Here is a 25,575-nt window from a genome sequence, read left to right as displayed (position 1 = left end):
TAGAATAATATAATACAAAGCATATTACAGTAATAAAAGTTATATAAGGGTAGTACAATGTAAGACATCATTAAACAAACTAATATGTTGAGAACAGAAACTTTTTTAACAGAGACTTGAACTGTGAGTAGGAGTTCTCAATTCGGAGGTGAGGAGGGAGTTACACATATCAAACAGTTTTCTAGACTGCTCACATTTTGGCACTGGCTTTCGTTAAGCAGAAACATACATTAGGTAACCACTTTGTGTATTGATAGTTCAGTTAAGATCCTGTTCAAACACCCACAGGTTCTGGTAAGTAAAGGGATGTGCTAATCAGAGAATGATGCACAAAACCTTACATTTTTGCTATGCTTTGCCAGAACATAGAGCAAACCAATATCATTTGTTGAGAGCCAAAAAGGTGTTAATTTTGTGGAAAAGGACATGAACTAAGGCCCTTCTGGCTCTCAGCAAACAAGATACTGTCACCATGGTTACTGTGCACTTTGCAAAATCCAAGACCAAGTGTTGCCTCAAACCACAGAGGGCACCACATCAATTGTTGATGCTTAAAGTATTAAAAACACTTCAAATTCTCAGCTAGGCAACTCTATTTCTTGGCCACTTTATCATGGTTCTTTACGATGATCTCTACGATGGAAGGATCAGCCAAGGTGGACACGTCTCCTAGTTCATCGCTCTGATCAGCTGACACCTTCCTGAGGACACGTCGCATGATCTTACCAGAGCGTGTCTTCGGTAGTCCTGGAGTGATCTATAAAGAGATTTAAATATTGAGATGCATTGAACTTTAAAAGCCTAGAAATTGACAGATCTGGTCAAGGAACAAATCAACAGAATGATATCAGCAAACCACTTAATGTAACAATAAATGCAGGATAATAAAGATGACACCGTTTAGAAAAACCAGAACAAACCAGTGTGTCATGTATGCCCCCAGTTTGAAACATCTTTAGGATGGTGATGAGTTCAGCCTAAAAAGGTTTAACTCATTGACTCCTGGATTCTCAGATTCCCTTAGGACTAATACAGGATCCTTCTGCTTCCGGTAAGCAATATGTTAACATTATAAGCTTGACACTTTCAAAACCATGGACACGACCTGAGCATCTACCATTGTCTGATCTGTATATAAGTTATGTAAATGTCATTTCGAAGACTTGCAAAAGCTCCACTAAAAGGGCCATTTCAAATATCTTATTTATAGCAAGTTAGTCTTGATTATAGTGGAAGTGACTTTAAGGCTCACCCACTTCAATAGGGGATTAGGCTACCGTTATAACCCAAGAGTGGATTTCTTGAAAGTCCTTTGCGACCATATCAATAAGTTCTTACCTGGATGATATCAGGAACAGCATAAGCAGCGATCTTCTGTCTGACTAGAGCCTTTAATTCCTTGATGATATCTCCTTCGCTTTCTGTCACATCATCCTTCAGAGTCACATATGCATACACACCTGTAAATGGTCAAGTTTCAAGAATACTCTATAATGTTGAGTACCAGGACTTTGACTCCATCCAACGTGAGATATGCTTAAGTTCTTCTCGCTCTTGGCATATGACAAGCAGTTTTGAGACAGAATGCTATAACTAAAGCAAAATATTCATTCCCCCAACACTGAGAATGTCATATTCATATCATCAAGAATGAAAGTCTACATGAATACACTCTACTTCTTACACTGAATACAATGCAAATATTAATATAAAGAAATATGATTTTCTTTCAGGAGGAGTAGTTTATGATTTGGGATTAATTTGAAAATTTGTCTATTCCAAATGTTTGGGTTGCATAACACATATAAATTAGATTAACTCTCATCAGGTTATTACTGGATCATAAAAGCGGCACAAGAACAGGAGAGAAACTATTCCAATTCAAAGTCCCGAATAAGAAATGAAAAGAGAGTATGCTGGAAGGGAACTGTACTTCTGAGTGACTTTCACTGATCTCCTAGTCCTCAGGTGCTTGATGATTGTTTACATTGTCATTCTTACCTTCTCCTTTAATGTCATGCGGGTAGCCCACTACAGCTGTCTCCGCTACGGCAGGATGCTCATCCTAGAAAGAAGAACAAAGGTATATAACTGACTGTCATTCATCATAACAAAATATATGTATACAAGTCTTTAGTATTAAATGGAAGAACCTGATGTTCTGGATGTTTTTGCACAATCAAACCATTACTATCAACACATTAAGCAATTCATCTAATATGGAAATATAAACATTTGAAGTAATACAGTAAAGTTTTAAATGGAGTCATGAAATCATGTGTATCGAAAATTCGCAATTACAAGAATAAGCATAATCATATTGGAGAACAGTTAGCATCAATAGATATTTGGACCCAAGTAATTAATAATTTCTGACATAACACTTTCTTGAGAAAATATTACCTTGATCTATTTAAATTGTTAATGAAAGGACCTCACCATAGCATCCTCGACCTCTGCTGTTCCTAGACGATGACCTGTGACATTGATGACATCATCCATTCTACCTGTGATGTGGTAGTAACCTTTATCGTCTCGGACTGCACCATCACCAGAGAAATAGAATCCTGGAGAAAGGGTAGGAACAATAAGTTAGCAATTGGAACAGGAATTGTAGAGGTGTGGTCTAGTAGATAGGAGATAAAACTGTGGAACACACAAGGTATGGGGTTCACATACCGACCATTGCCATATATTGTTCTTGCTTTACTAGGCCATGGTATATGACATGACATGACCCAACATGACCCGATATGACACATACTGAGCACACCCGGGTATGGGCTTAGATATGTCTCCAGGTAACGCTCATGGTTGTCATAAACTGTTCTTGCTATCCCTGGCCATGGTTCTTTGTAGCCTAATATGACTCTATAATGACCCGACATGACCTGATATGACCCTTTATTGAACTCACCTGGGTACGGACTCAGGTACGTCTCCAGGTAGCGTTTGTGATTGCCATATATGGTTCTTGCTATTCCTGGCCATGGTTTCCGGATGCAGAGGGCGCCAGGCTCATTGTTCACTGTGACTTCCCGACACTGTAGAAATGACATGTATGAATATAGATTCGTCAAATGAGGATTATAATTGGATTGGAATGATTATAGGAAGCTTTGGAGAGTAATTACACCCTAATTCACTTTAGAATCAAATAAGCTATGCTTTTTGGCCAGCTTTTTCTGGATTTTGACAATCTTACCCATACTAACTTGCCTTGACAAATAAATCTATCTTCATAACATTTCAGAAAGTGATATTCTTCATTGCTTTGGTTAAGAGAGGAAATGTTTTTATACAAGATAATCAGGATACTTACGGTAGATTATTTTTTAAGAAGTTGCATGACATGAACAGGAGAATTCAAGAACATGTGTATACTTCATACAGACAAAAGGCATACAAATTTCATCTCCTGATTTGTATCGATTGTATCACAGAGTAAGAATCTAATAATCTAAAAAATATGAACACAGAAGGATTAATATGTTTAACTGGAAGCAAATCGATGAGCAATTCTGGGAAGTATGTTTGATAGATCACCAAAGAAGAGATCATACTAATGAATTGTTAAGTAAAGGATAACCTATTCAAGTACCTTTTCATCAAGGAGAGCGGGTTCGATTCCAAAGAAGGGGCGCATAGGACCACCTGTTATTTCAGCATTGGGAGCAGATGGGCGTGGCGTGATACATATACCACCGGTTTCTGTATAATAATAGAATATGTACTTACATATACAGATTTATAAATTGTGTATAGCATTCTTATGATTGGAATAATATGTTTCCAAAAGTAATCAAAGGTTAATCTGTTTTACCCATTAAAAAAAACTATAAAGACTGCAAAGCCACAAGAAAACTCCCCTCCCCCAAAAAAAATTAAAAAAATAAAATAAAAATAGTATGTCTCTTTGTGTGAGTTCATTATAGAGCAATAGACTACGTACATACAATATTAACACATTGCTTCAAATCAGTGAAACGCCAGCTTCTCACAAGATATGAACAAATCAACTGCCGAGACCCAGTATGCATAAATACTTGTACATTGAGTTCATGCCCTTCAGCCTCTCATCCGACAAAATGTTGCAGGAAACGAACCTGTCTGCCACCATGTATCAGCTAGTGAGCAACGTCCTTCTCCAACAACATTGTTGTACCAATCCCATGCCTCGTGGTTCAGTGGCTCACCAACTTCAGACAAAAAAAAGAAGATGGATTTTTGATTTTCCTGAATTCATACCATCTTCATGCCCCCATATCTACTGATTTCATAATAATACCATCTTGTACAAATATTAATCATCATTACATGAATATATTCTTCTTGAACATACAATCAACATTAATTATCATTGATATAACTAACATCATCACTGATGTCTTCAGTAGTCTTTCTTAATTTCATTTGTCATAATAATGTGCTTCTCCATCATTACTCATTTCTCATTAACAACCCTATGTGATGCCATTTATTATTGCTTCCTCATCATTATAAAAACTAAAAAATCAACAAATTCCAGCTACATAACTGATCTAGATATTAGTGTCCTTTTCATCACCTCACAAAGAATGAACAATTATGAAGAAGAAACAAACAAAAATCTTACCACATCCCAGTGTTCTCAATGTAGATCTGTCATACTTTGTCACATAAGAGTCTCCTGATTTGAGTAGCAACCTCACGGCTGTAGGGGCTACATAAATCTGGTTGATCTTTAGCCTCTCTACCATCTCCCAATATCTTCCTGCAAAAAGGAAAACAAAAACAAAAACATTTACAGGGTTACACTAAGTTTTGATTTGACCTCCTACATTGAAATGTTTGTGGGCATCGAAACGTTGAATACACATTTGTTTGTTTCTTTCCTTCTTTATTTCTTTCTTTCATTTATTTTGAGGGGGGTGTATGCAATATGGAACCTTATGTTTCATTCTTATTTGTGGCACTTTACATTGCAAATCATCATATTATGTGAAATGGAGTTTGACACAGGCATAGAAACGATTTTTCTTTGCCAATTGTATTTATCTACAAATGCACAAACTTGTCAATGCTTATGACTATGCAAGATTTCCCACATTAAGCAAGAGAACGGATTATAGGGGTGTTCGTTCGTTCGTGTCTCCTTAGATCAAGATTAATTTAAAATCTTGATCTTCGGAGTGGTTGCTTCAACCGGCCGTGTTAGACACGTTGCCCAGGGGTGCGAGATAGGACTCTTGTAACGTGTTTAAAGCTTTATATAAATTCCCTTTCAATACATGTACCATCGTGTATGCATATTCTAGATAAAACTAATTAAAACTACATCTTTTCTTTTTTTTAAATATTGGAATGTGGAGGAAATAGGGAAAAAATGTCCGGGCACTTGGCAGAATTGGAATGAGATGAACTTTAGCATAAAACTTCAGCATCACATGACAACTTTTTAAAAACTTCAAATGTTGAAATTATATGGAGGCTGTGGCTTAAAAATGTATGTTACTAGGATCAGGTACCTGGATCAGGGTAGGTGGGAATGCTTTCAAACAACACGGTTGTGGCGCCATTACTGAGAGGACCATATACGACATAGCTGTGTCCAGTAATCCAGCCTACATCTGCAACACACGCATAGACATCACCAGGCTGATAGTCAAATACAAACTAGGGAACAAATAGAGCATAACAAAGTGTAAGGGAAAAGATACAGTCAACATGAAAAGAGAGAATGATACATGTGAAAAACAGAAGACAAATCCTACCAAAAGAATAAGAGAGAGAGAGACAGAGAGAGAGAGAAAGACAAACAGATATGTATATATATATATACAGAGAGGGAGAGAGAGAGAAAGAAAGAGAGAGATTGTTCAAAGGGGAAGGGGGGGGGGAAGAAAGAGGGAGGGACTCAAAGGAGACGAAAAGTTAGTTGAAATAGACTGATATACTGATTTATATACAATATATAGATTTTAAGAAAATAAGGATATCTTTACAGCCTGTGCTTACTAGTATTATATTTCAAAAAATTCTAGAGGCCATAACATGCATTTTTAACAATTATTTTCATTCCTTTTCAAATGTAGCTTTGCTTTAATAAGATTTCATGTCTAGGTATTAACTATGCTGCATTACACGTGGCAAAAACATCAAAGTCAAACCTTTGACATTAACTTCCTCTTATTCTCCTAGACTTGCACCCATAGAAAACGGGTTATTATCTGTACTAGTTCCTGTTTTCAATCACGTATTCCCCTTACCCCTATGGGAGACTGCACATACTAAATAGAACATGTAGGACACAAAAACCAGTAATCAATCACAGTTCACAGGTCACAAATGGAGCACAATCAGGTTTTCAATGAAAAGAATCTCTTCCCAGCTCAGTTTATAATAAAAGCCACTATAAAGGAAAATGGTTTAATCTTTGAAATGATATCATGCATGTGCATCCGAGACGGATTTTGCCACAGTAGACCTAATGAATTGAACAATATCACACTGCAGGTATTAAGAGTGTATTATAGTCAGACTAATGTATACGAAAATCGTTTAATACACTGTGGATGCATTATTAAATGCTGAATGAATACAAAATATTACCATCATCATTAGATATTGTGGCATATGCCTGTGCAAGAATGCAGCAATGACATTGTATATGGCAGTTTTTCAAAGAATTAAACAATTAGAAATCTAGAGAATATATCATCAAGTTTGAGAATGGGAGAGACCTTTAGTAGATCTTGATCTTTACATTGTACCTTGTGAGTTAGACTGGCATAGAGAAGGTAACCAGCTTGAGAATGAGCGAGACCTTTAGGAGATCTTGATTTTTACATTGTACCTTGTGAGTTAGACTGGCATAGAGAAGGTAAACAGCTTGAGAATGGGAGAGACCTTTAGTAGATCTTGGTCTTTGTATCTACATTGTACCTTGTGAGTTAGACTGGCATAGAGAAGGTAACCGGCTTGAGAATGGGCGAGACCTTTAGTAGAACTTGGTCTTTGTATCTACATTGTACCTTGTGAGTTAGACTGGCATAGAGAAGGTAACCAGCTTGAGAATGAGCGAGACCTTTAGTAGATCTTGGTCTTTGTATCTACATTGTACCTTGTGAGTTAGACTGGCATAGAGAAGGTAACCAGCTTGAGAATGAGCGAGACCTTTAGTAGATCTTGGTCTTTGTATCTACATTGTACTTTGTGAGTTAGACTGGCATAGAGAAGGTAACCAGCTTGAGAATGGGAGAGACCTTTAGTAGATCTTGGTCTTTGTATCTACATTGTACCTTGTGAGTTAGACTGGCATAGAGAAGGTAACCAGCTTGTGAATGAGCGAGACCTTAAGGAGACCTTGCTCTTTATACATGTATCTACATTGTACCTTGTGAGTTAGACTGGCATAGAGAAGGTAACCAGCTTGAGAATGGGAGAGACCTTTAGTAGATCTTGGTCTTTGTATCTACATTGTACCTTGTGAGTTAGACTGGCATAGAGAAGGTAACCAGCTTGAGAATGAGCGAGACCTTTAGTAGATCTTGGTCTTTGTATCTACATTGTACCTTGTGAGTTAGACTGGCATAGAGAAGGTAACCAGCTTGAGAATGAGCGAGACCTTTAGTAGATCTTGGTCTTTGTATCTACATTGTACTTTGTGAGTTAGACTGGCATAGAGAAGGTAACCAGCTTGAGAATGGGAGAGACCTTTAGTAGATCTTGGTCTTTGTATCTACATTGTACCTTGTGAGTTAGACTGGCATAGAGAAGGTAACCAGCTTGTGAATGAGCGAGACCTTAAGGAGACCTTGCTCTTTATACATGTATCTACATTGTACCTTGTGAGTTAGACTGGCATAGAGAAGGTAACCAGCTTGAGAATGGGAGAGACCTTTAGTAGATCTTGGTCTTTGTATCTACATTGTACCTTGTGAGTTAGACTGGCATAGAGAAGGTAACCAGCTTGTGAATGAGCGAGACCTTTAGGAGACCCTGTAGACCCTGAGGTATAAAGCATGAAGAGAAGATCCTCACTGTCCAACACTTCTGGTTCACATTCTGTTGATTCTTGTGCCATAGCCTGAAAGATATAACAAGAACCAAATGTGATAACAGATGACTCATTAAAGGTACTATGTCCCTTTTGCAGCCAACCTCAAATTATGTAGAACTTTGCAGGAATTATGAATATGTCATGTATGTCCTATCTGTGAAATTTAAACGTTAGCAGTGTCCTCATATTCAAATTATGCAAGGAGACCCGTTTACTTGCTAGACTTCACTGTCAGACACTATTAGGTGACTGACTGGCTTTTTTCTTCTTTGGTAATAACATACATGAAAAGAGTTGTAAAGGGTACATGAGCATTTGTCTACATCAATAACCCACTTCTTGTGATGGCCAAGATTAAACTGATTGAATCTTTGTGCAGCATAAAACGTATGACCATTCGGTACAATTGTCTGAAAATCAAGACTATTACTTTTGGGCTCTATAGCCCTAAAGTCGATTTGTCAACTAATAGTCGTTATTTTCCCACTTGAAGACATTTTCAAGCCCCACCTTTTTTAGGGAAGTTCTAAATTAGTATTATCTTTCAAATGCAGTTGGAATTTAATTTTTTCATTTTTTTGGCCTGCAAATGGGACATAGTAGCTTTAAATATACAAGTTCACAAACTGTTATGACATCTGAACAAAAGGCAGTGGGCTTCAGAAACTTACAAAAAGAAACCTACTGTGAATAATTGAGGACTGTAAAACAGTTTGTTTTTTCTCCTATGATTGCATAAATATAACAATAAATATACAAAATTAAAGCCATCAGATCATGTTGGCATTTTTATATATATATATTTGAAGACTACAACGCGTATGTAGAAACATCTTTTGTAAGTACTTGCAATTACTTTGAAAACAGTGTTATATCATACTCAATTTCAATAACATGAAAACCACATATTAGTAATCAAATTGTAAAGAAAGATGAAATGATGATAATACAGTAGTAGGAGTATCAAGCTCATTTAAAATCTAACGATATGTAGGATAGGATTCATGACATCCCTCTACTTTCTTTTTCTTTTTCTCTCTTGGGGGGGGGGGGGGGGCATTTCACAAAAATTTTCATCAGTGACAAATGACAGTTTTTGTTATAAGCTACTGAGATCCTTGCTTCTGTTTGGTTATTAGCAGATTTGTCACTGATTTTGGTCATTTGTCATTGAAAAAAAGGCTTTGTGAAACGCCCCCCTAGAGTGGTCTCCTTCACATCTCACCTCCTCCATGGGTATATCTCTATCATACATGGGGATGTCAGCTCCAGTCCTCTTGGACACAAAGACTCGCTTGACCTTCGGACACTGCTCCATGGCTTTGTCTACAGTAGCCTTCAGACCGATGACCTTTCCTCCTCTCACAGCCTGGTCAGTGGTCATAACAGTCTCTACACCAGCTGGATAAAAACCAAAGGATTTTGAAGTCTTGGTTTGATGTGGGGCTCATTGGGTGACCAGACATTTGTTCTGGGCCTCAACTTGATAAAAACTAAATGATTGGAGTTGTGAATGGGCTTTAATTTAGATTAGGTTCATGAGTTAGAGTTAGGTGTAGTGTTTGGTCCATGGTTGAAGTCTGGAATTCAGTAAATGTTGGAAATTAATCATGGAGCTATTGTTTTTAAGAACCATGGCAACTATAGGCCTGGTTTAATTCAGTATATTAATTTAATTTGAAAGGTAGAATGAAACATTGCTTTGTACTATAACTCCACTAGAAATGAGGAGAAGATAAGAGAAACAACTATTAACAATGCAATTGAGGAGTAAAAATGCAAAATCGACCCTTAAATGCGATTGCATTGTGAAAGAAACATTGTGAAATCGATCAGAAAAGGTTGATCATCTAGCATAGATGTACTGCAAGGTTCTGGAATCATCAAAATGATAAGAAATTTGGCCAAGTCTTCATAAAGTTAGAATCACTGTACACAGAAAGATGTATATGGGACTACACACACGTGCATGACACGTGCATTTGTATCTCTCAACAGGCAAGAGATACACTAATTTACCAAATATATCAATTAGTAGGCGGTTTCCCATCAACATTTTTATCATCATGTATTATTCAAAACATATTCCTTCACATGATTGGTAATAAGAGCTTGCATTTCATTTTTTGAAATTGGGGCGTTTCCAATACTGGTCTTTACCTTTAATAGAATTAAAGATGACAAATATAGTTTGTATAAATTGTGCTGCTGCTTCCAAACCAAATGCGGTTGGTTGTATACGCTGCATAGTGTTAACCATCAACCATGCACCCTTTACCATCAATACCTCAGATTAGTTCTCTTTTTCGTTCTACTCGCATTTATTTTTCTGAATTCAATTGAATTAAGCTTGTGTACTAATTTCAAGGCCAGTTTGTTTTGTCGCATTATCATACTTTTGGTAGACTGATTTCTTTGTGTCCAAAAGAGTGTCTGAAATGGTTGTCCTGTTTGTGCTTAAATTCTTACCATCAATGATTCTGCTAGCCAAGGCTTCAGCACTGAACCCTGCAAAAACAACACTGTAGGAGAGAGAGAAAGAGAGAGAAAGAGAGAGAAAGAGAGAGAGAGAGAAAGAGAGACAGAGACAGAGACAGAGAGAGACACAGAGAGAGAGAGGGAGAGAGAGAGAGAATATTAAAAAATATTGACTATTTTCCTATTGTCTTGCTTCATGACATTTTCAAAGAATTCACATAATTCATCAAGGTTATATATATAACAAACAGAAAACTGTGCTATGAGCTCTACTTGTGAGAAATGAAAGAAGGTTAGGGTGGTGTTCTTAAACATGATATTATCTTTAATGTTAGCTAAACAACATTGATTGACATAACAAATCAAACTTAGGACAAGTCAATGGTTAATGTCTGCACAAATCTGGGTGCACTTGTGTAAAGTTCAAAGAAAAATCTGCGGAACATACAAGATAACATTGATTCAGAATACGGCCCCTGGATGTTACATGTAGTCTACATCATGATGGCCCTTAGTATACATTTGTAGCTATAATGTAAGATCAGAATTGAAAATTGAAAGTAAAGTGTACACTGCTACAAGAACCAATTATCCCTAACTTTAATTTAGGAAGGGAATATAGATGGCAAGGTATGCCAATAAAACAAGTTTAATTTCAAAATTGCATTATGACAAAGATGATTTTAAAAATGCTTCTAAATTCAATTTTTGGATTGTGTTGAATAGAAAAGGAAGTGATTTTTCAAGTTCCTCAATTTACACCTGTATTGAAAAAGAAAAACAATCAAATAATAAATCATAAATCAATCCAAGACAAACTTATGGATTCTTTGAAACAGATGAAAGCATAAAAATTGGCATTTCTAACGATAGAAAATAAATATCAGAAATGAAAAATATGAGAAAACTGAAATAGAAACAAAAAGGCTTTATGCAGGGATCAACACTTACGTATATACATGTAGGTTACCCCTAAAATCTAAAATTTAAACAGGGGAGGGGGGGGGGGGAGGGTCATACACAGAGGCCTTCAAATTTTCCACCAGGATCCCTTTAAAAAAAAAAGTGGAACCCTGGACAAAACCGTCATTCACACATGTAAGTACAAGTTCGCTAACAGCACTAGTTTCAATAGGATGTTGGTAAACTCTACTTATAAATGCCAGTTTCATGATATGATGCCCTGCTCTATATGTTTCTAATCTACCTGTGAATGGCCCCAATCCTTGCACATGCTAACATAGCAGCTACTGTATGAGGAGAAACAGGCATGTAGATAGCGACTCGATCACCTCGCTTTACACCTTGACGACGTAGTGAGTTGGCAAGTTGATTGGTCATCTCATACAGTTGCCTGTAAAGAGAGAAATATAATTATGCAAATATCAGATGTAAATACTTTTCTAATCTTAATTTATATTGATTGTATTACATAAAACATAATATACATATTCAGTTCAGTCACAGTTTTACTAGTAGCGAATGTCTATTTTACACAAGCATGCCTTGGAATGATATCTACAAATGTATATGTACCACATGCCATTTCAAATGGTTATAACAATATAAAAATAGAAAGTAATTTCTTGTTAATACCTTTCTTGTAAATACGAAACTTTTACCGGTACTCAAATATGTTTTCTGTATACTCATGAAACTTTTTGATTTTGTCTGTTTGGTGGAAAAAAAATCATGTTGTACTGACATCATATTAATTTTATTGAAATAGTGTCTAAATGGATTAAAATAGAATTTGTCTTCAATATTTCGTATGTTTAATTTCAATACTTTTCAGGGTTTCATCTTAAGGTACGTATTTATGTACAATATACAATAATCATGTGGACATATCGACAATCGTTTGATATGAGCATATCTACAGTGTGATATACATGTGCACAAACACTTTATCAAGAATTTTGAGCATAACATAACATCAATGAAGCATGACAAATGTACTTGGTGGGGTAGCAGGCCAGAGATTTTGCCTTTTCAATTTAGGCAGCATACAAGTCGGGTATTTGGAAGCCTTTTGGAAGTTCCAATGTGAAGTTGTGGTTTGATGATTTGTGCATGCTTACTGAACCTCATATTCTGAATAATAGACCACCAGCTATTGGGCAATTTTTCATTTTTTGTTCATTCAAAAGAGGTTCTGAGCAAAGCACACACCATAAAAGATGTTTTCCATACTGTCGGAATGCACATTGAGAACTGATAGAATTAGGAACGAGTAGTGTGAGGGGTTGAATTCAGGCAAACTATTATTCAACCAGGAGCAAGGGGGAAACGTGACTGCTTAGAAGCCACATGGAATGATATAGCATGTTGCTATCCTGTTGTTAGAAGTGAAGACATGGGAGTGCAAGCAGAACAATACAGTGCAGAGACTGAACAGTAATCAGTTTCTTTGAAACAGCGGTAAGTTATTGTAAAGTTCATTTCTAACAATTTGGAAGAAAACATTTTTTTTTCTTCTCTAATACAGTAAATATTTGATAGCCTGATAGGCTTATCAGCAAACTACATGTATGTGCATCACAATTGTTTTCATAATGGTCCTGAATCAATACAAAAACTCTTCATTAAAAGTACTATTTGACATTTAGATTTGTGTGTGCACCTACATATGTATGAAGGTTGCCCCTCTGACTAGCTCTGTAAAAGTGAACATTATTTCAGTTTTCATTGCACTGCACTTCATTTTAGTTCGCACCAGATCAGATGTTATAGTAGACATCAAGGAACAACTTGAATGATTTCATGTTTATTCCTCAGATCAATTTTATATGACATGTTTGTTTCTTACTTCCTTTTGATTATACCTTTATCTGTATATTTAATAGAAAACTCATATTTCTAGACTCCTTTAATTAAACTTAATGAAAAATAATCATTTATTATTATTCTTACAATCAGATACCACTCAAGTTACTTTATATAAGCCTTTAAATTTTGATGGAAAGTGGATGATATTTAAATTTTAATTCCAAAATTGTTTTTGTTTGTAAGCAATATTTGTAAGATGTTATCATTATACATATATGTATAGTTCCTTTCATTTGTATTTATATGTATTTCTATAATATTATGTATGATTCTTCCTAATTTGTATGATGTTTTTAATGTTTTGAATTTTGTAAATTCATTTGTAATTTAGCCTTTGGCTACAATGAGTGAATAAAATGCCTTGAATTTAATAGAAAAGAAGAAAAAAATTAGGCAAGACCATGAAATCAATTGCATTATGTAGTAATCTGTTATTAAAATGTAAGAAAATAACGTCACTGAAAAAATTAATAAATATTTATTATTAAGGACAAAACTATAGTCATTCTATTCAAACTCCAGTGGAATTACTCTAAGAAAGAAAAGAATATAACAGATTGTCTAAGCAACTGTTACCATTCATTTTTTCTCGCTTCTCACTTTTGTGAACAAAATGTATTTTACAATGTAGAATCACTTGAAAGTATACATGTAAATTCATGATGTGGCTCTTATTACTAGCATCCAATAACCTATTCAATAAATCCGGTGAATGGGCAGGAGTCTGTGGAAATATGTATTACGGGATATAAATATACCAAAGTCACATGACATCCAACATATAAGCTTCATGTTTACTGTAGTTCTGTTGTTGTATACACTGGTATTTCCAAAAGGGCATAAATAATTCCCCAAAAATGAAATGTGTATCACTGAGTATATGGTATACCAAAATCATATGACATCCATAGAGATGAACAAAAAAGCTACATGTGCCTCATTCAATATACATGTAATTCTGTTATTGTAGCTGGTATTCACAAAAGTGTTCTATTCTGGCAAACTTTGAGAAATGCTGCAGGGTCGTGAACGTACAAAACACAAAAATGAGCTGACAATGTTTATGTACCCCATGTACATGTATTTCACACTTAAAAAGTAGCCTGTGTTTATATAGAACAACTCATGAAAATATCTGTGTCCTTGGCATCTGTGAAACTATTGGCACATATTGCTGCAGTAGTAGTGCGGAAGACATGAGGAGACTTACTTGTAGGTGATCCTCTCCTCCTGATTAGGCTCATCTTTCTCCCATATCAAGGCTACCCGATCGGGGGAAGCCTCCTTGTGACGGTCAATACAGTTCACTAAACAAGGAATAGAAGAAAAAAACAGATATGTATATGATGGATTATCAAAGTTACAGGGGACTTAGAACCAGAAATAATTTGCCCTGTCTGTTTATGGTCCATATTGGTATATTAACTTCAAAACATTTTTTTACAGACATTGCTTTTGCTAAGAGGTATTGCACATTTGAATGCACTACAATGTACATACAATGTACATAATTGAACTTAGGTAAAAACCACTTGAGAAGAACAGAGTAAACTACATGTACATGTATGTAAATGTAGTTCACACGCTCACCACATGCGCTTACACTATACAGTGCGTCCCAGAAAAAACGAAACCGAGAAGTATCGATGTTTTATCATAACTTAATCACAACCATGATTAATGAATGATACATATTTGGAAAGCTTAGAGTCTCCTCTTTCAGTTGATGCTACTCAGATGATGCATATTTCACGCATGAGTGATTAAAAGCAATTTAAAGGAAGGAAACCAAAAAGACATTTGGCGGGCGGTATCTGAATTTCGAAGAAAAATTCACATTTCTAGAAAGTTGAGTTTCTGCCCTTTCATATGACACCTCAATCAGGAAAAATGAGCGAGGAATAACAAAGTTCTGTTTGTTTAAAGTGGGTGCCTGCCGTAGCAAAAATTACAAAGCAGCAAAATGTCAAAGCAGATTTGACAAAAGACTTAACTCCGTTTCGTTGACAATCAGCCGTGCATGAAGACTCTCGTCTACGGCTGATTGTCAACGAAACGGAGTTAAGTCTTTTGTTAATTTCGTTTATTGATACGGCGGGCTGCCAGTGAAAACGAATTCGTTTAATAAAATTATGGAAATGAAAGCACTACTTTAAACAAACAGAACTTTGTCATTCCTCGCTCATTTTTCCTGATAAAGGTGTCATATGAAAGGGCAGAAACTCAACTTTCTAGAAATGTGAATTTTTCTTCGAAATTCAGATACCGCCCGCCAAATGTCTTTTTGGTTTACTTCCTTCAAATTGCTTTTAATCACTCATGCGTGAAATATGCATCATCTGAGTAGCATCACATGAAAGAGGAGACTCTAAGCTTTTCAAATATGCATCATTCATTAATTATAGTTGTGATTAAGTTATGATAAAACATCGATACTTCTCGGTTTCGTTTTTTCTGGGACGCACTGTATAAATGTGCAGTGCTTTTCTCAGAGTTAATTCCATTTCGGCATTTCTGTCTTCTTTTTTTGTAGGGGGGGGGGGGGGTGAATGGTCCTTTTAGGGGCTTATTTTATAAAGTGAAATAGCTCAGTCCATACCATTCTCATATCTTGATAATGAAACACTTGTAGACCAGTCTAATCATGTATGGTAAAACCTCTCCCTGATGATAAAGTTACCTGTATACTCTATGAATTAATTATTTATTATGGATCACAGGGTATCCCTGACATAGTAAATAACAATAACAAAATCAAATTTGGCTTCCTAAAATGTCAAATATAATATTTCATACTTATGCTGTTTTATTTGTGTGTTTTTTACTACAGAAAAATGTTTTGACATAATGTTTTGACTGTAAGTTATAATTTTAAATGCCCAAAGAAATTTCTCATCAATTCACAATTTACTAATTAAATCTTACAAAACTAGTATTTTAAAAATATTATACAGAAAAGGCTCAACAGGAAATTACATGGACATATAATATGATCCTTAAATTATAAGAATTATTTTATGATAGAATTTTTAGCTTTTGCAAATTTTACCCCCCCCCCCCCAAGAAAGAATTTTTAAAAAACAATGAAAATAATAAAGAGTTGACACGAGACTCTCCCTTTGTCATATATATTGTAAATATGTTCATCCAAGAGGAAGTATTTTGTTTTTCTTAAAAACTACCCATTATATTTGGTCAACACCTCATATAAAAGAATGATTTACGTAGTTACTTTGGGCCCATCCCAGCAAAACAAATAGAGCAAATGACATGCAAAGAAACAGAAAAGCAAAAAGGACTGACGGAGAGACAGATTAAAAAAATAAAAAAGTGGAGAGCACTGATTCCTAAACTGAATAGCGCTGGTTGGTTTGAATTGTGGGTGTGTCCCTCAAACAATGCAATTTGCTTTGTTCAGTCTGGAGAGCAATCAAGCATGGTATTCCACTCCTCAGTTTCAAGAGAGAAAGAGGACTTCCCCCTGCCTATACATGTATCTCTAACATGACGTCTAGAAAGACATATCATGGTTCACTCTTGCACTGGTTTTTATCCATTCTCACATGCGGACCCTTGTTCAAACAAGGACTCTGTGCCATAACTGTAAGCACTTCAAGTGAAATGGATTATTTATATCAAGCAGAGTTTCTAAAGAATTTTCCAACTTGGCCAAAATGACTTGCTAATGGTCATGGGGATACAAATAAAGTGAAATGGGTGAGTTTTAATGGAAGCCAACACTTATTTTTTTCGTTATTCATTAAAGGGCATTTTGTTCTGTTCTTTCGTTGTACCTGTTGCTCTTGATGATGATGATTATGTTTGGAGGAGCTTAACTACCTTCAAGAAAGTGATATATCCAAACATGTTATGGGCAGGGGTTCTCAATTCTTTCTCCCCCCCCCCCCCACACACACAGCTCTTTATTGGTATGTCAGAGCAATAATTTTAAATAAATGCTACATCCATGATTTGGTGATAATTCTTCCTCTCTTGTTTGTCTTATACATGTAGTACTAAATTCAAAAAAATATTTTTAATAAAGAAATTAATATTATATTTAATGTTTATTTGTTTTCATTTATTCAATGTTTAATTATTTGTGAGATATTCAATGTCTACTAATTCATTTCTTCAATTTGACTATATACCACAGTTGTTGCAGCTCAGACTATCTTAATTGAATTGAATTGTTAAGGTGTTTTTTTATTGAGAAATATACAACATTATTGCTAGTTTTACTACCACTACAAACTGATGCATCTTCATTTTACAGATAAAAAATATAACCTATACAAAATAAATGTAATACTACATGTGTGATGCAATATAGGAATAGCCAGAAGTAAATCAAACTTTTATTAGAAAAAATATAAAATTAAATTTGCAGGACTGAGCTTTAGTATAATGAAATCACATGTGTATATCGTAACAAAATTGAACACATATCATAGTAAACATATTTTTTCCAGTTAATATTGAAAATGTTGATAATGTGAGTCAGCCCTTTAAAAATTTAGTATATATGCACCTGGACTAATACAGGCACTCTGGATACATGTATTTTAAATAAGTGTTAGAGAAGAATAAAAGATGTAGTTTTGACTTGATCTTATGCTAAATGATAGGTTTCATTATTACCATTACGGTACTTGTGCTGCTTTACATTCATGCTGAAAAATCAGAGTATACATATTCATCGGAGGTGGTATTGCAAATGAAGACTTCCCTCATTTTAATGATCTCAGGCTCAGCCCGATATTTATTGGGTTCAAGCTATGGTAGAATACCCTGTGTGTACTGTATGTCACATACACCAAGCTATGTAGAATATGTATGTCAAGTTCAGTTTCAAATCAGCTTTATTTATCAATGTACTACTATCATTGGAATATAGATATACATGTACATGTATGCGCCTCTTTCGTATTTAAGGTAGAAAATGACAGAATTGTACTTAATTAAATCATTGGCCCATGTGACATACTGCTGCTATTACTTAATGTACTAATGTACTCCTGATGTTATTGAGAAAATGAAGGGGAACAAAAATCAAAGTCTGACGTTGCTTGAGAATGTAAATCTACTAGGAAATCCATGACTTTTCATATATGAGACTTCTATTTAGCGGCAAAGTAAACTTTACATGACACCAAAGTATCTACATGTATGTATTTACAACTCCAATCATGTTTACATAGTACAGAGTTCACAAGCTAATTTCCTTCCCAAGTGTGTAATATGTATCACCTTGACCACATTATCTCAGGGTGCCATATACATGAATGTAAAATGGAAAAAGTTAACACATTAATGTCTCTGAGCATATAAAGAAGGTCTATAATAAACTTGAAAACTGTTTATACAGAAGTTTATAGTTCAATATCAGAGGGAACCATTCAAGTACTTTGAGAGGAGGTACTGCTGGGTAATCTTTTAGTACCTACGTGTATACAACTATACCGGTACTTTACACCGTACATGTACATGTACAGAGTACATATGTACTGTAGTGTTACATGTCAAGTATTTAAAAGCCAATGGTTTAACCATATTCCTTTGGTCTGATGAATCCACTCCTAAGTCCAAACCCGATTATATTTCATGACCAGTGAAGCATGATTGAGACCATCTTGTAGCCTATGTCTGTTTAGATAGCTACCGTTAGACATAATTGCTCAGGTAAATGCTCGTAAAAAATGTGAACATGCACACTATCATTTTCATTATAATCATGGTTAATATTGTTACAAATATTATACAGCATTTTGTACAATAGTAAGGGCTCGTTCAGACGTGACATGGCAAAAGCGTGGGGGTCTTTCATGACAACGTAAAGTATAATAAGCTTCACATTTCTGTCTCCTATAGCACAGAGCTCAGTGAATTTGTGCACGTCCTTTGCGCGTGTAGTTGAAATAGTTTTTGCAGCGGTGCAGCAACATAAAGTCAGAACCAGTGATTCATGTTCTCCTGTTACAGCTTGTGAAGTTGCCTGGAAGAGAGGGGAAAATGCCTTACACTACACGTATCCTGTACATGTACGTGACCCTTGGCTTTGAGCCTTTCCCCATACTCTCATGATATACCTCAGGATTGCCTTGAACATAAATTGTAGTAAGACACATGTATGCAACATGGGAATAACATTGTCAGGCTGAAAGCACATTCAGTACAGACAGATTAAATGTACCTTACATGTACTTGTAAGAGATACAGTGTTGTATGAGAAATAAATATCTGACTTAATTACTTGTAATTTATAATCTGGAGTATCATTTAATGTTAGGTACTGTACATGCACATCAAGTTATGGTAGCATGATTTGAACCATGTAAGGAGAATTTAAAGTACTAGAGTGTCTAAAGACTTTAAATATGTACATCTACATCTACATATTATTCCTGTAACATACAGTACTCTACATGTGTGTAGTCGATATGATAAAACCATGCAGACTTGTAAAGTTTTGCTTCTACTATGTACAGGAAATCATATACTATAGTTACTTTCCCAGGATTATTTAAAGCAGGTTTTCACATTTTCACAATTTGTCAAGCCAGTAACATATCTGTATGTATCCCTGATTAATGCTGTTCAAAACTATGCCAAATACTGTACATTGTGCTTTAGCAGCTATACAACATACTACCGGTACTGTCACTTATTAGCAGTCAGTGATGTACTACTACTAGTGCAAAAAAACAGTATGCAGTGATATTGAATTTCAAAACATCATTAAACTTCCTGTCATCTGTCTGATTTGTCTCAAAAGCCAAAATACTACACAAATGTAGGTCTTTGTTTTTTTAATAGTCGGCCTCAACTCTACCCAATTTCCTTTGAAGGGCTACATGTGATTTCCTTTTTTTTTTAAACACAAGAAGTTTAGAAGCAATCTTTTTAAAGGGAAATTGAACTGTTAAAATCAATTCTAAAACAGAAAGCAGTAAAACCAGAGAAGCAGACTGGTGAAGTTTCAATGGAATCAGACAAACATAAGTAAATATAACATAATATTTAATTATACACAGGATATGCATTTTCAAATCAGCTGAATTGTAAGTATCTGACAGCTCTTCTATTTGGCCAAAACACACAAAAAGACTAAAATATATAATTTTCAAAATGTGCAATTCAGCAGTGATCATTTATATTTTGGAAGACCTACATGTACCGGTACATGTATATAACAAGCTTCTCCCTTGAGACACTACTCAAAATATATAATTGATCATGATCCATTATATATTTCGAGTAGAGAAAATCGGAGAACTAGATATTATAGAATTTAGGCAAACAGGAATACATCTCAATCCCCTTACCAAAATTGCTGATTTGAGATTTGCATAGATTTAGTGATCTCATATTTCAAACATTAATTTTTGCTCCAATTTATTCAAACTTTCGCCATTTTCTTGCCCTCAGTTTTCTGCTCTCGCACAAATAAACTCATTAAAAATGTTGGATTGCCCTTTAAATCTCTATCTTTAAGTTGTAGTGTCACAATAAACAAAGTATTGGTACCTAAGCCAAAGTACAAACATGTACATGTAATAGTAGGCACATCAATTTGTTGAATATGTTCCTGATTTTTTTCTCTCGATACATCTACTAGGGAAGACATTCCGCTGTACACGTGTACAATGTAGGTCACTAGATCAGAATCATGTACAGTCAAGGCAGAAATGTTGACCTTAGAGTCTTCACGTCTAGCATTAATAAATCTTAAAATATATATAATTTTATAAATTCTACTGTACCCTTTTCACATCTACCAAATATTGCTTAACCCCGGGAAATAGGTGGGGCTAAGGGGGCTCTTAGCCCCACCAATTCCTTCCTTAGCCCCACCAATTACCCGGGGTAATTTTAGCCAGCTTTCTGTTCGCATTACGTTTTGCCAAAGTGGGCTAACCCCACAAATAGTACGGGACTATCTGGCCCTGCAAAATAGCAGGGTTAGCCGGGCAATTGCGGGGTTAGCCGGGCAATTGTGGTGCTAAGCTGCGTAGTGTGAATCCGAACCGGGCTAAGGAGAAGCGGGGCTAAGCAACAGCCAATCACAGACAGCGTGGTCGTGTGGTCGTGAATTTGCATTTATCGCGCGCTATGCATGCAGTTCACGTTACGCATGCATGCAGTTCACGTTACGCATGCGCGGTAGCAAAAGCATTAATATTCATGAGCTATCGAATAGTCCGGGGCTAAGGCGAACGTAGTGTGAATCGCGAGAAATTTCTTAACCCCGGCTAAGCACATAGTCCGGGGTTAAGAAAATAGATGTGAACAGCAAAAAAAATAGTATGGGGTTAAGGATAGTATGGGGTTAAGGATAGTCCGGGGTTAAGAAAAATAGATGTGAAAAGGGTACTGGAGAACTATCCTCTGTGGTAGTACCGGTAAAGCTGTATCCTGCAAATCTATCAAGCCTGAATTTGTCCTTTGAATGAAAACTTTTAAACTTTTTGTTACTGCACCAATACCTTCTCAAATGTTCTTTTATAGTGTACAATACAACTTAAGTATCTCTCTCTCTCTCTCTCTCTCTATCTCAATTTAATTTTATATTTCCAAGTGTGTATCTCTCATTCTCTCTGCAGATCTCTCCCCTCTTTCTAATACTCTCTAAGTCTCTGTTTTTATATTCACAAACTCTACAAATCGTGTTAAAAGAAAAATTAAGCAAATCTTCCATGTACAGGTGTATCACATGTATTTGATCAAAATTGTTTTTACGCTGTTCAACATGGGCAATCACATCTTTTATTTTTTATTTTTTAATCTGGCATGGGCAGTTTGGTGGCCCCAGGCCGCTGTTGGAGACAGGTCTCCCATTTAACCTACTCAATGTCCATGTATTATGACCAAAATACAGATTCAGGGATCTCCATCTTCCTCAACTTGTCCTTCCTGTAATATTTTTTTTTTAATCCATGCAGTGTATGTACATTCATTTAAAATGATTGGACTTCATGCACAAGTATACTCATTTAGAATTTGCTAGAAGTCCATAAAAAGTGTAAACTGAACAAGACAATTTTTTGCATACACCACCAGGTAGATATCTCTTCCCATGGTAATGCTGTGGAGTCTGTAACAAAAGAACAGTACTTTCCTCTGAAAACATGTACTGTACAGTGTATACTGTATAGTGACAACCAAACACACACAAATCTGTTTCCATGTTTCCCTATATTGGATTCAAAACATGATCTAGAAGACTAGAACTCATCAATGAAAGAAATAACCAAATATACATTATCTATATTCTAGTCTCACTCTTTGGCAATAAATACCCAAGTACAATTTCCTTTGGAGCTGCACCTGAACATCTCATGTCACTGTGTCAGTGTACAATCAACATTAAGCAGATGAAATGTACATGTACAGTACATGAACTTGCAATCTTGTTTTGATTGATAACCATAACTCAAGATTGTTTACATAGATATTGTTTCAACCAAAGTGGGCCCCCAGTCCCCCATGGTTTAATCATATCTTAAATCCTTAAGTGTCTAGACTGTCTGATAAATCAAAAGATATGAGGAGTGGCATGAAATTGATATTCTTGTCAGCTAGACAATAGATGAATATAATGCACTTTGGTATTGGGACAGTGCATTATTAATCTATGAAGTTAAAACCCGGGATCTTCTTGGATATACATGTAAAGTTATCAACCTGCTTTGAATAATGACTCTTTTGTTAAATCTCTTTAATTAAGTGTTAAGTAAACTAATAAGTGAAAAAAAAATCATATAGTTTATTTTTTTCCCAAAACAAGTATTACACCAAAACTTGTTCTGTAAGTTAATTACAAAAATAAAAATAAGGTAAACGTAAAACAACAACAACAATTCTTCACATGTTTAGCCAGACAGGGATCCGATATTAGATGACCATTCAGAAGAATAAGAATTCATCTTGAGACTTAAACCTTAATGACAAGGTGTATCTACAATGTATCATGCACACACTGCAACATCAATACTACACTTATCACGATTATCTTTTTCCTCTTTCTCTCTCTCTTTCTTTCTCTCTTTGCAGAAATAAAGTGTTACAAAGTACAAGCAAACATAAAATGGAATCTGTAAACATAATTACATTGTAAAAAAAATGTAATTGCATCAAAGGGCTTTTTGAGCTACCCAGTATGCAACCATGGAATTCATACTGTACTCCTGTTTCCTATGTACATGAACATGTACATGACCTAAGAAAATGATGTGATAATTTAAAATGTCATTTTCTGTACAGAAAACACAGATTAGTAAAACATATGGTGTCAAATGTGATAACAAAAGGTCAAAAGTGCATCATCATTCAGTTAATCATTTGTGTAGCCTACATTACATGTACATGTATGTCAATATAACATTTCAGATCTGTGTTTGTTCATCTCTCTCTCTCACACACACATACACATACTCTCTCTCTCTCTCTCTCTCTCATGCAAATATCAAGAATTTTCAATCAATGGTAAAAGCTATGAACAAGCGTGTACAATGTAGATATAGTTGACTACTATGCATTGATAATGACTAGTACAGTGTACTTAGAGGTACTCGGTATACAGCAAACACAGGTATCATTCTGTGGAGCTACATCCTTTTTATTTGTGCTGCACAAAGATTCAATCAGCTTAATTTTGGCCATTACAATTAGAAGTGGGTTATTGATGTACATGCAGGCAAATGCTCATTTACCCTTTACAGCTAATTTTTTTGCATGGTATTACCAAAGAAAAAAGAAGTCAGTCAATCACTCAATAGTGTCTGACGGTGAAGTCTATAAAGTAAACGGGTTTCCTTGCATAATGTAAATACTAGGAGTAGGACACTGCTAACGTTCAGAGTTCACAGACAGGACATACTGTACAGGAACATGACATATTCATAGTTCCTGCAAAGTTCTACATAATTTGATGTTGGCTGCAAAAGGGATACACTACCTCTAATGCAAGTACACAGTAAAACCTGTCTCAGTGCAGTGGCCACCAATCTATAGTGGCAATGTACAGTATGGTGTCCTACCCGAAAATTGAAAATGTGTGTTGTTGGACCTGCCTACAACTTACAATGTACATGTACAAGGGCCACCTGTCTACAGTGGCCACTTTCTCTGTGCCCCTAAGGTGGCCTAAATAGACAAGTTTGACTGTATTTTCAATCTCAATCAATTACAAGATGTCAAATGAGTGTATGCGTAGTTGTGTCATGTTTGTAATTACATGTCCTTTGATTTCTAGTTTACATACTAAGGTATAATCAGGTGCCGTATTTCGAAAACAATTATATTGTATGTTAGGAAATGATGCTAATTGTCACAACAACTCAAATTGCACAGAACAAACGCTTACCATTGGTGCATGCCCAGATTTTTAAGTTAACTTTACGCGAGCACAGCCAGCTTTGCGCAGACATTAACCAATGACTTGTCCTAATTTTGAATTTTTAGTAAAATTAACATTGTTTTACTAACATAAAATATAACATTGTTTTCAAAATACCACTCCAGATTATCAGAGCCGTCATTCATTACTAAAAAAAACATCTTCTCTAAATCCAAAGCCTCCAAGATTAAATTCCTCACATCTTTTGATTTGTTTACAAAAAATTAGCCTATAATAGACTGGTATATGCCTACATTACATATTTACCTGATACATTTATTTTGCCTCCTTGAAACCAGGCAATTTTGCCCTCTTGAAGATTGCAGTCCATCACTTCATCAAACTTTCTGTACCATCGCAACCTATTTCTTGCTAGTGTTCCCCAGAAAATTTCAGGTTCATTGAGTGAAAATTTATACAGTTCTTCATGCGAGTTAAATGAATACCCAAGTGCTTCAAAATCGTTCAGCTCTGGGATGTTGGTTGATGAAACTTGCATGGCACGCCCCACTGCTGTACAGCGGAACGATCTTACCTCAGCTCCCCGAGTGGTCAGGCGGCTGGGACTCCCTCCGTTCCGCTGGAAACAAAAGGCGTTGGAGCTCCGATTGGCAGTGTTTGTGAATGAATTTACGGCATTCCCAAACTGATTCAACCGTTTCAAGCTTAATCTGTATAACGCTGCCATGTTAAAATATGCTGGATCTCCGATGTAGTACAGATCAAGTCTTCAATATTGTAAATATAGTCTGTTTCGATAGTTGAGATGGTACAACAACAACGAATGAATTTCGCGCGCGTAACGTTTATTTACCGTACCTGGCAAGCG

At 35.6% G+C, this 25,575-nt stretch overlaps 1 protein-coding gene across 1 annotated transcript; it reads right to left on the bottom strand.

Annotated features, from left to right (window-relative positions):
• Nucleotides 1-568: 568 nt before the first annotated feature.
• LOC585742 (acetyl-coenzyme A synthetase 2-like, mitochondrial) lies at nt 569-25,575 on the bottom strand. The gene is made up of 15 exons (XM_030998992.1): nt 25,014-25,575; nt 14,559-14,655; nt 11,727-11,873; nt 10,511-10,563; nt 9,267-9,442; nt 7,916-8,068; nt 5,508-5,655; nt 4,616-4,753; nt 4,107-4,199; nt 3,602-3,711; nt 2,918-3,044; nt 2,440-2,567; nt 2,002-2,065; nt 1,339-1,460; nt 569-757 (listed from the first exon to the last, which is right to left on the bottom strand). Exons 1-15 carry the CDS (start codon nt 25,432-25,434, stop codon nt 593-595), a joined length of 2,142 nt encoding a protein of 713 aa, XP_030854852.1. The 5' UTR covers nt 25,435-25,575; the 3' UTR covers nt 569-592.

This window comes from Strongylocentrotus purpuratus, unplaced genomic scaffold (genome assembly GCF_000002235.5).
Source record: "Strongylocentrotus purpuratus isolate Spur 01 unplaced genomic scaffold, Spur_5.0 spur5_scaffold_5, whole genome shotgun sequence".
NCBI classification, from domain to species: domain Eukaryota; kingdom Metazoa; phylum Echinodermata; class Echinoidea; order Camarodonta; family Strongylocentrotidae; genus Strongylocentrotus; species Strongylocentrotus purpuratus.
Note: the sequence above shows the minus strand (reverse complement) of the source record. Positions and strands in the feature narration are given on the sequence as shown.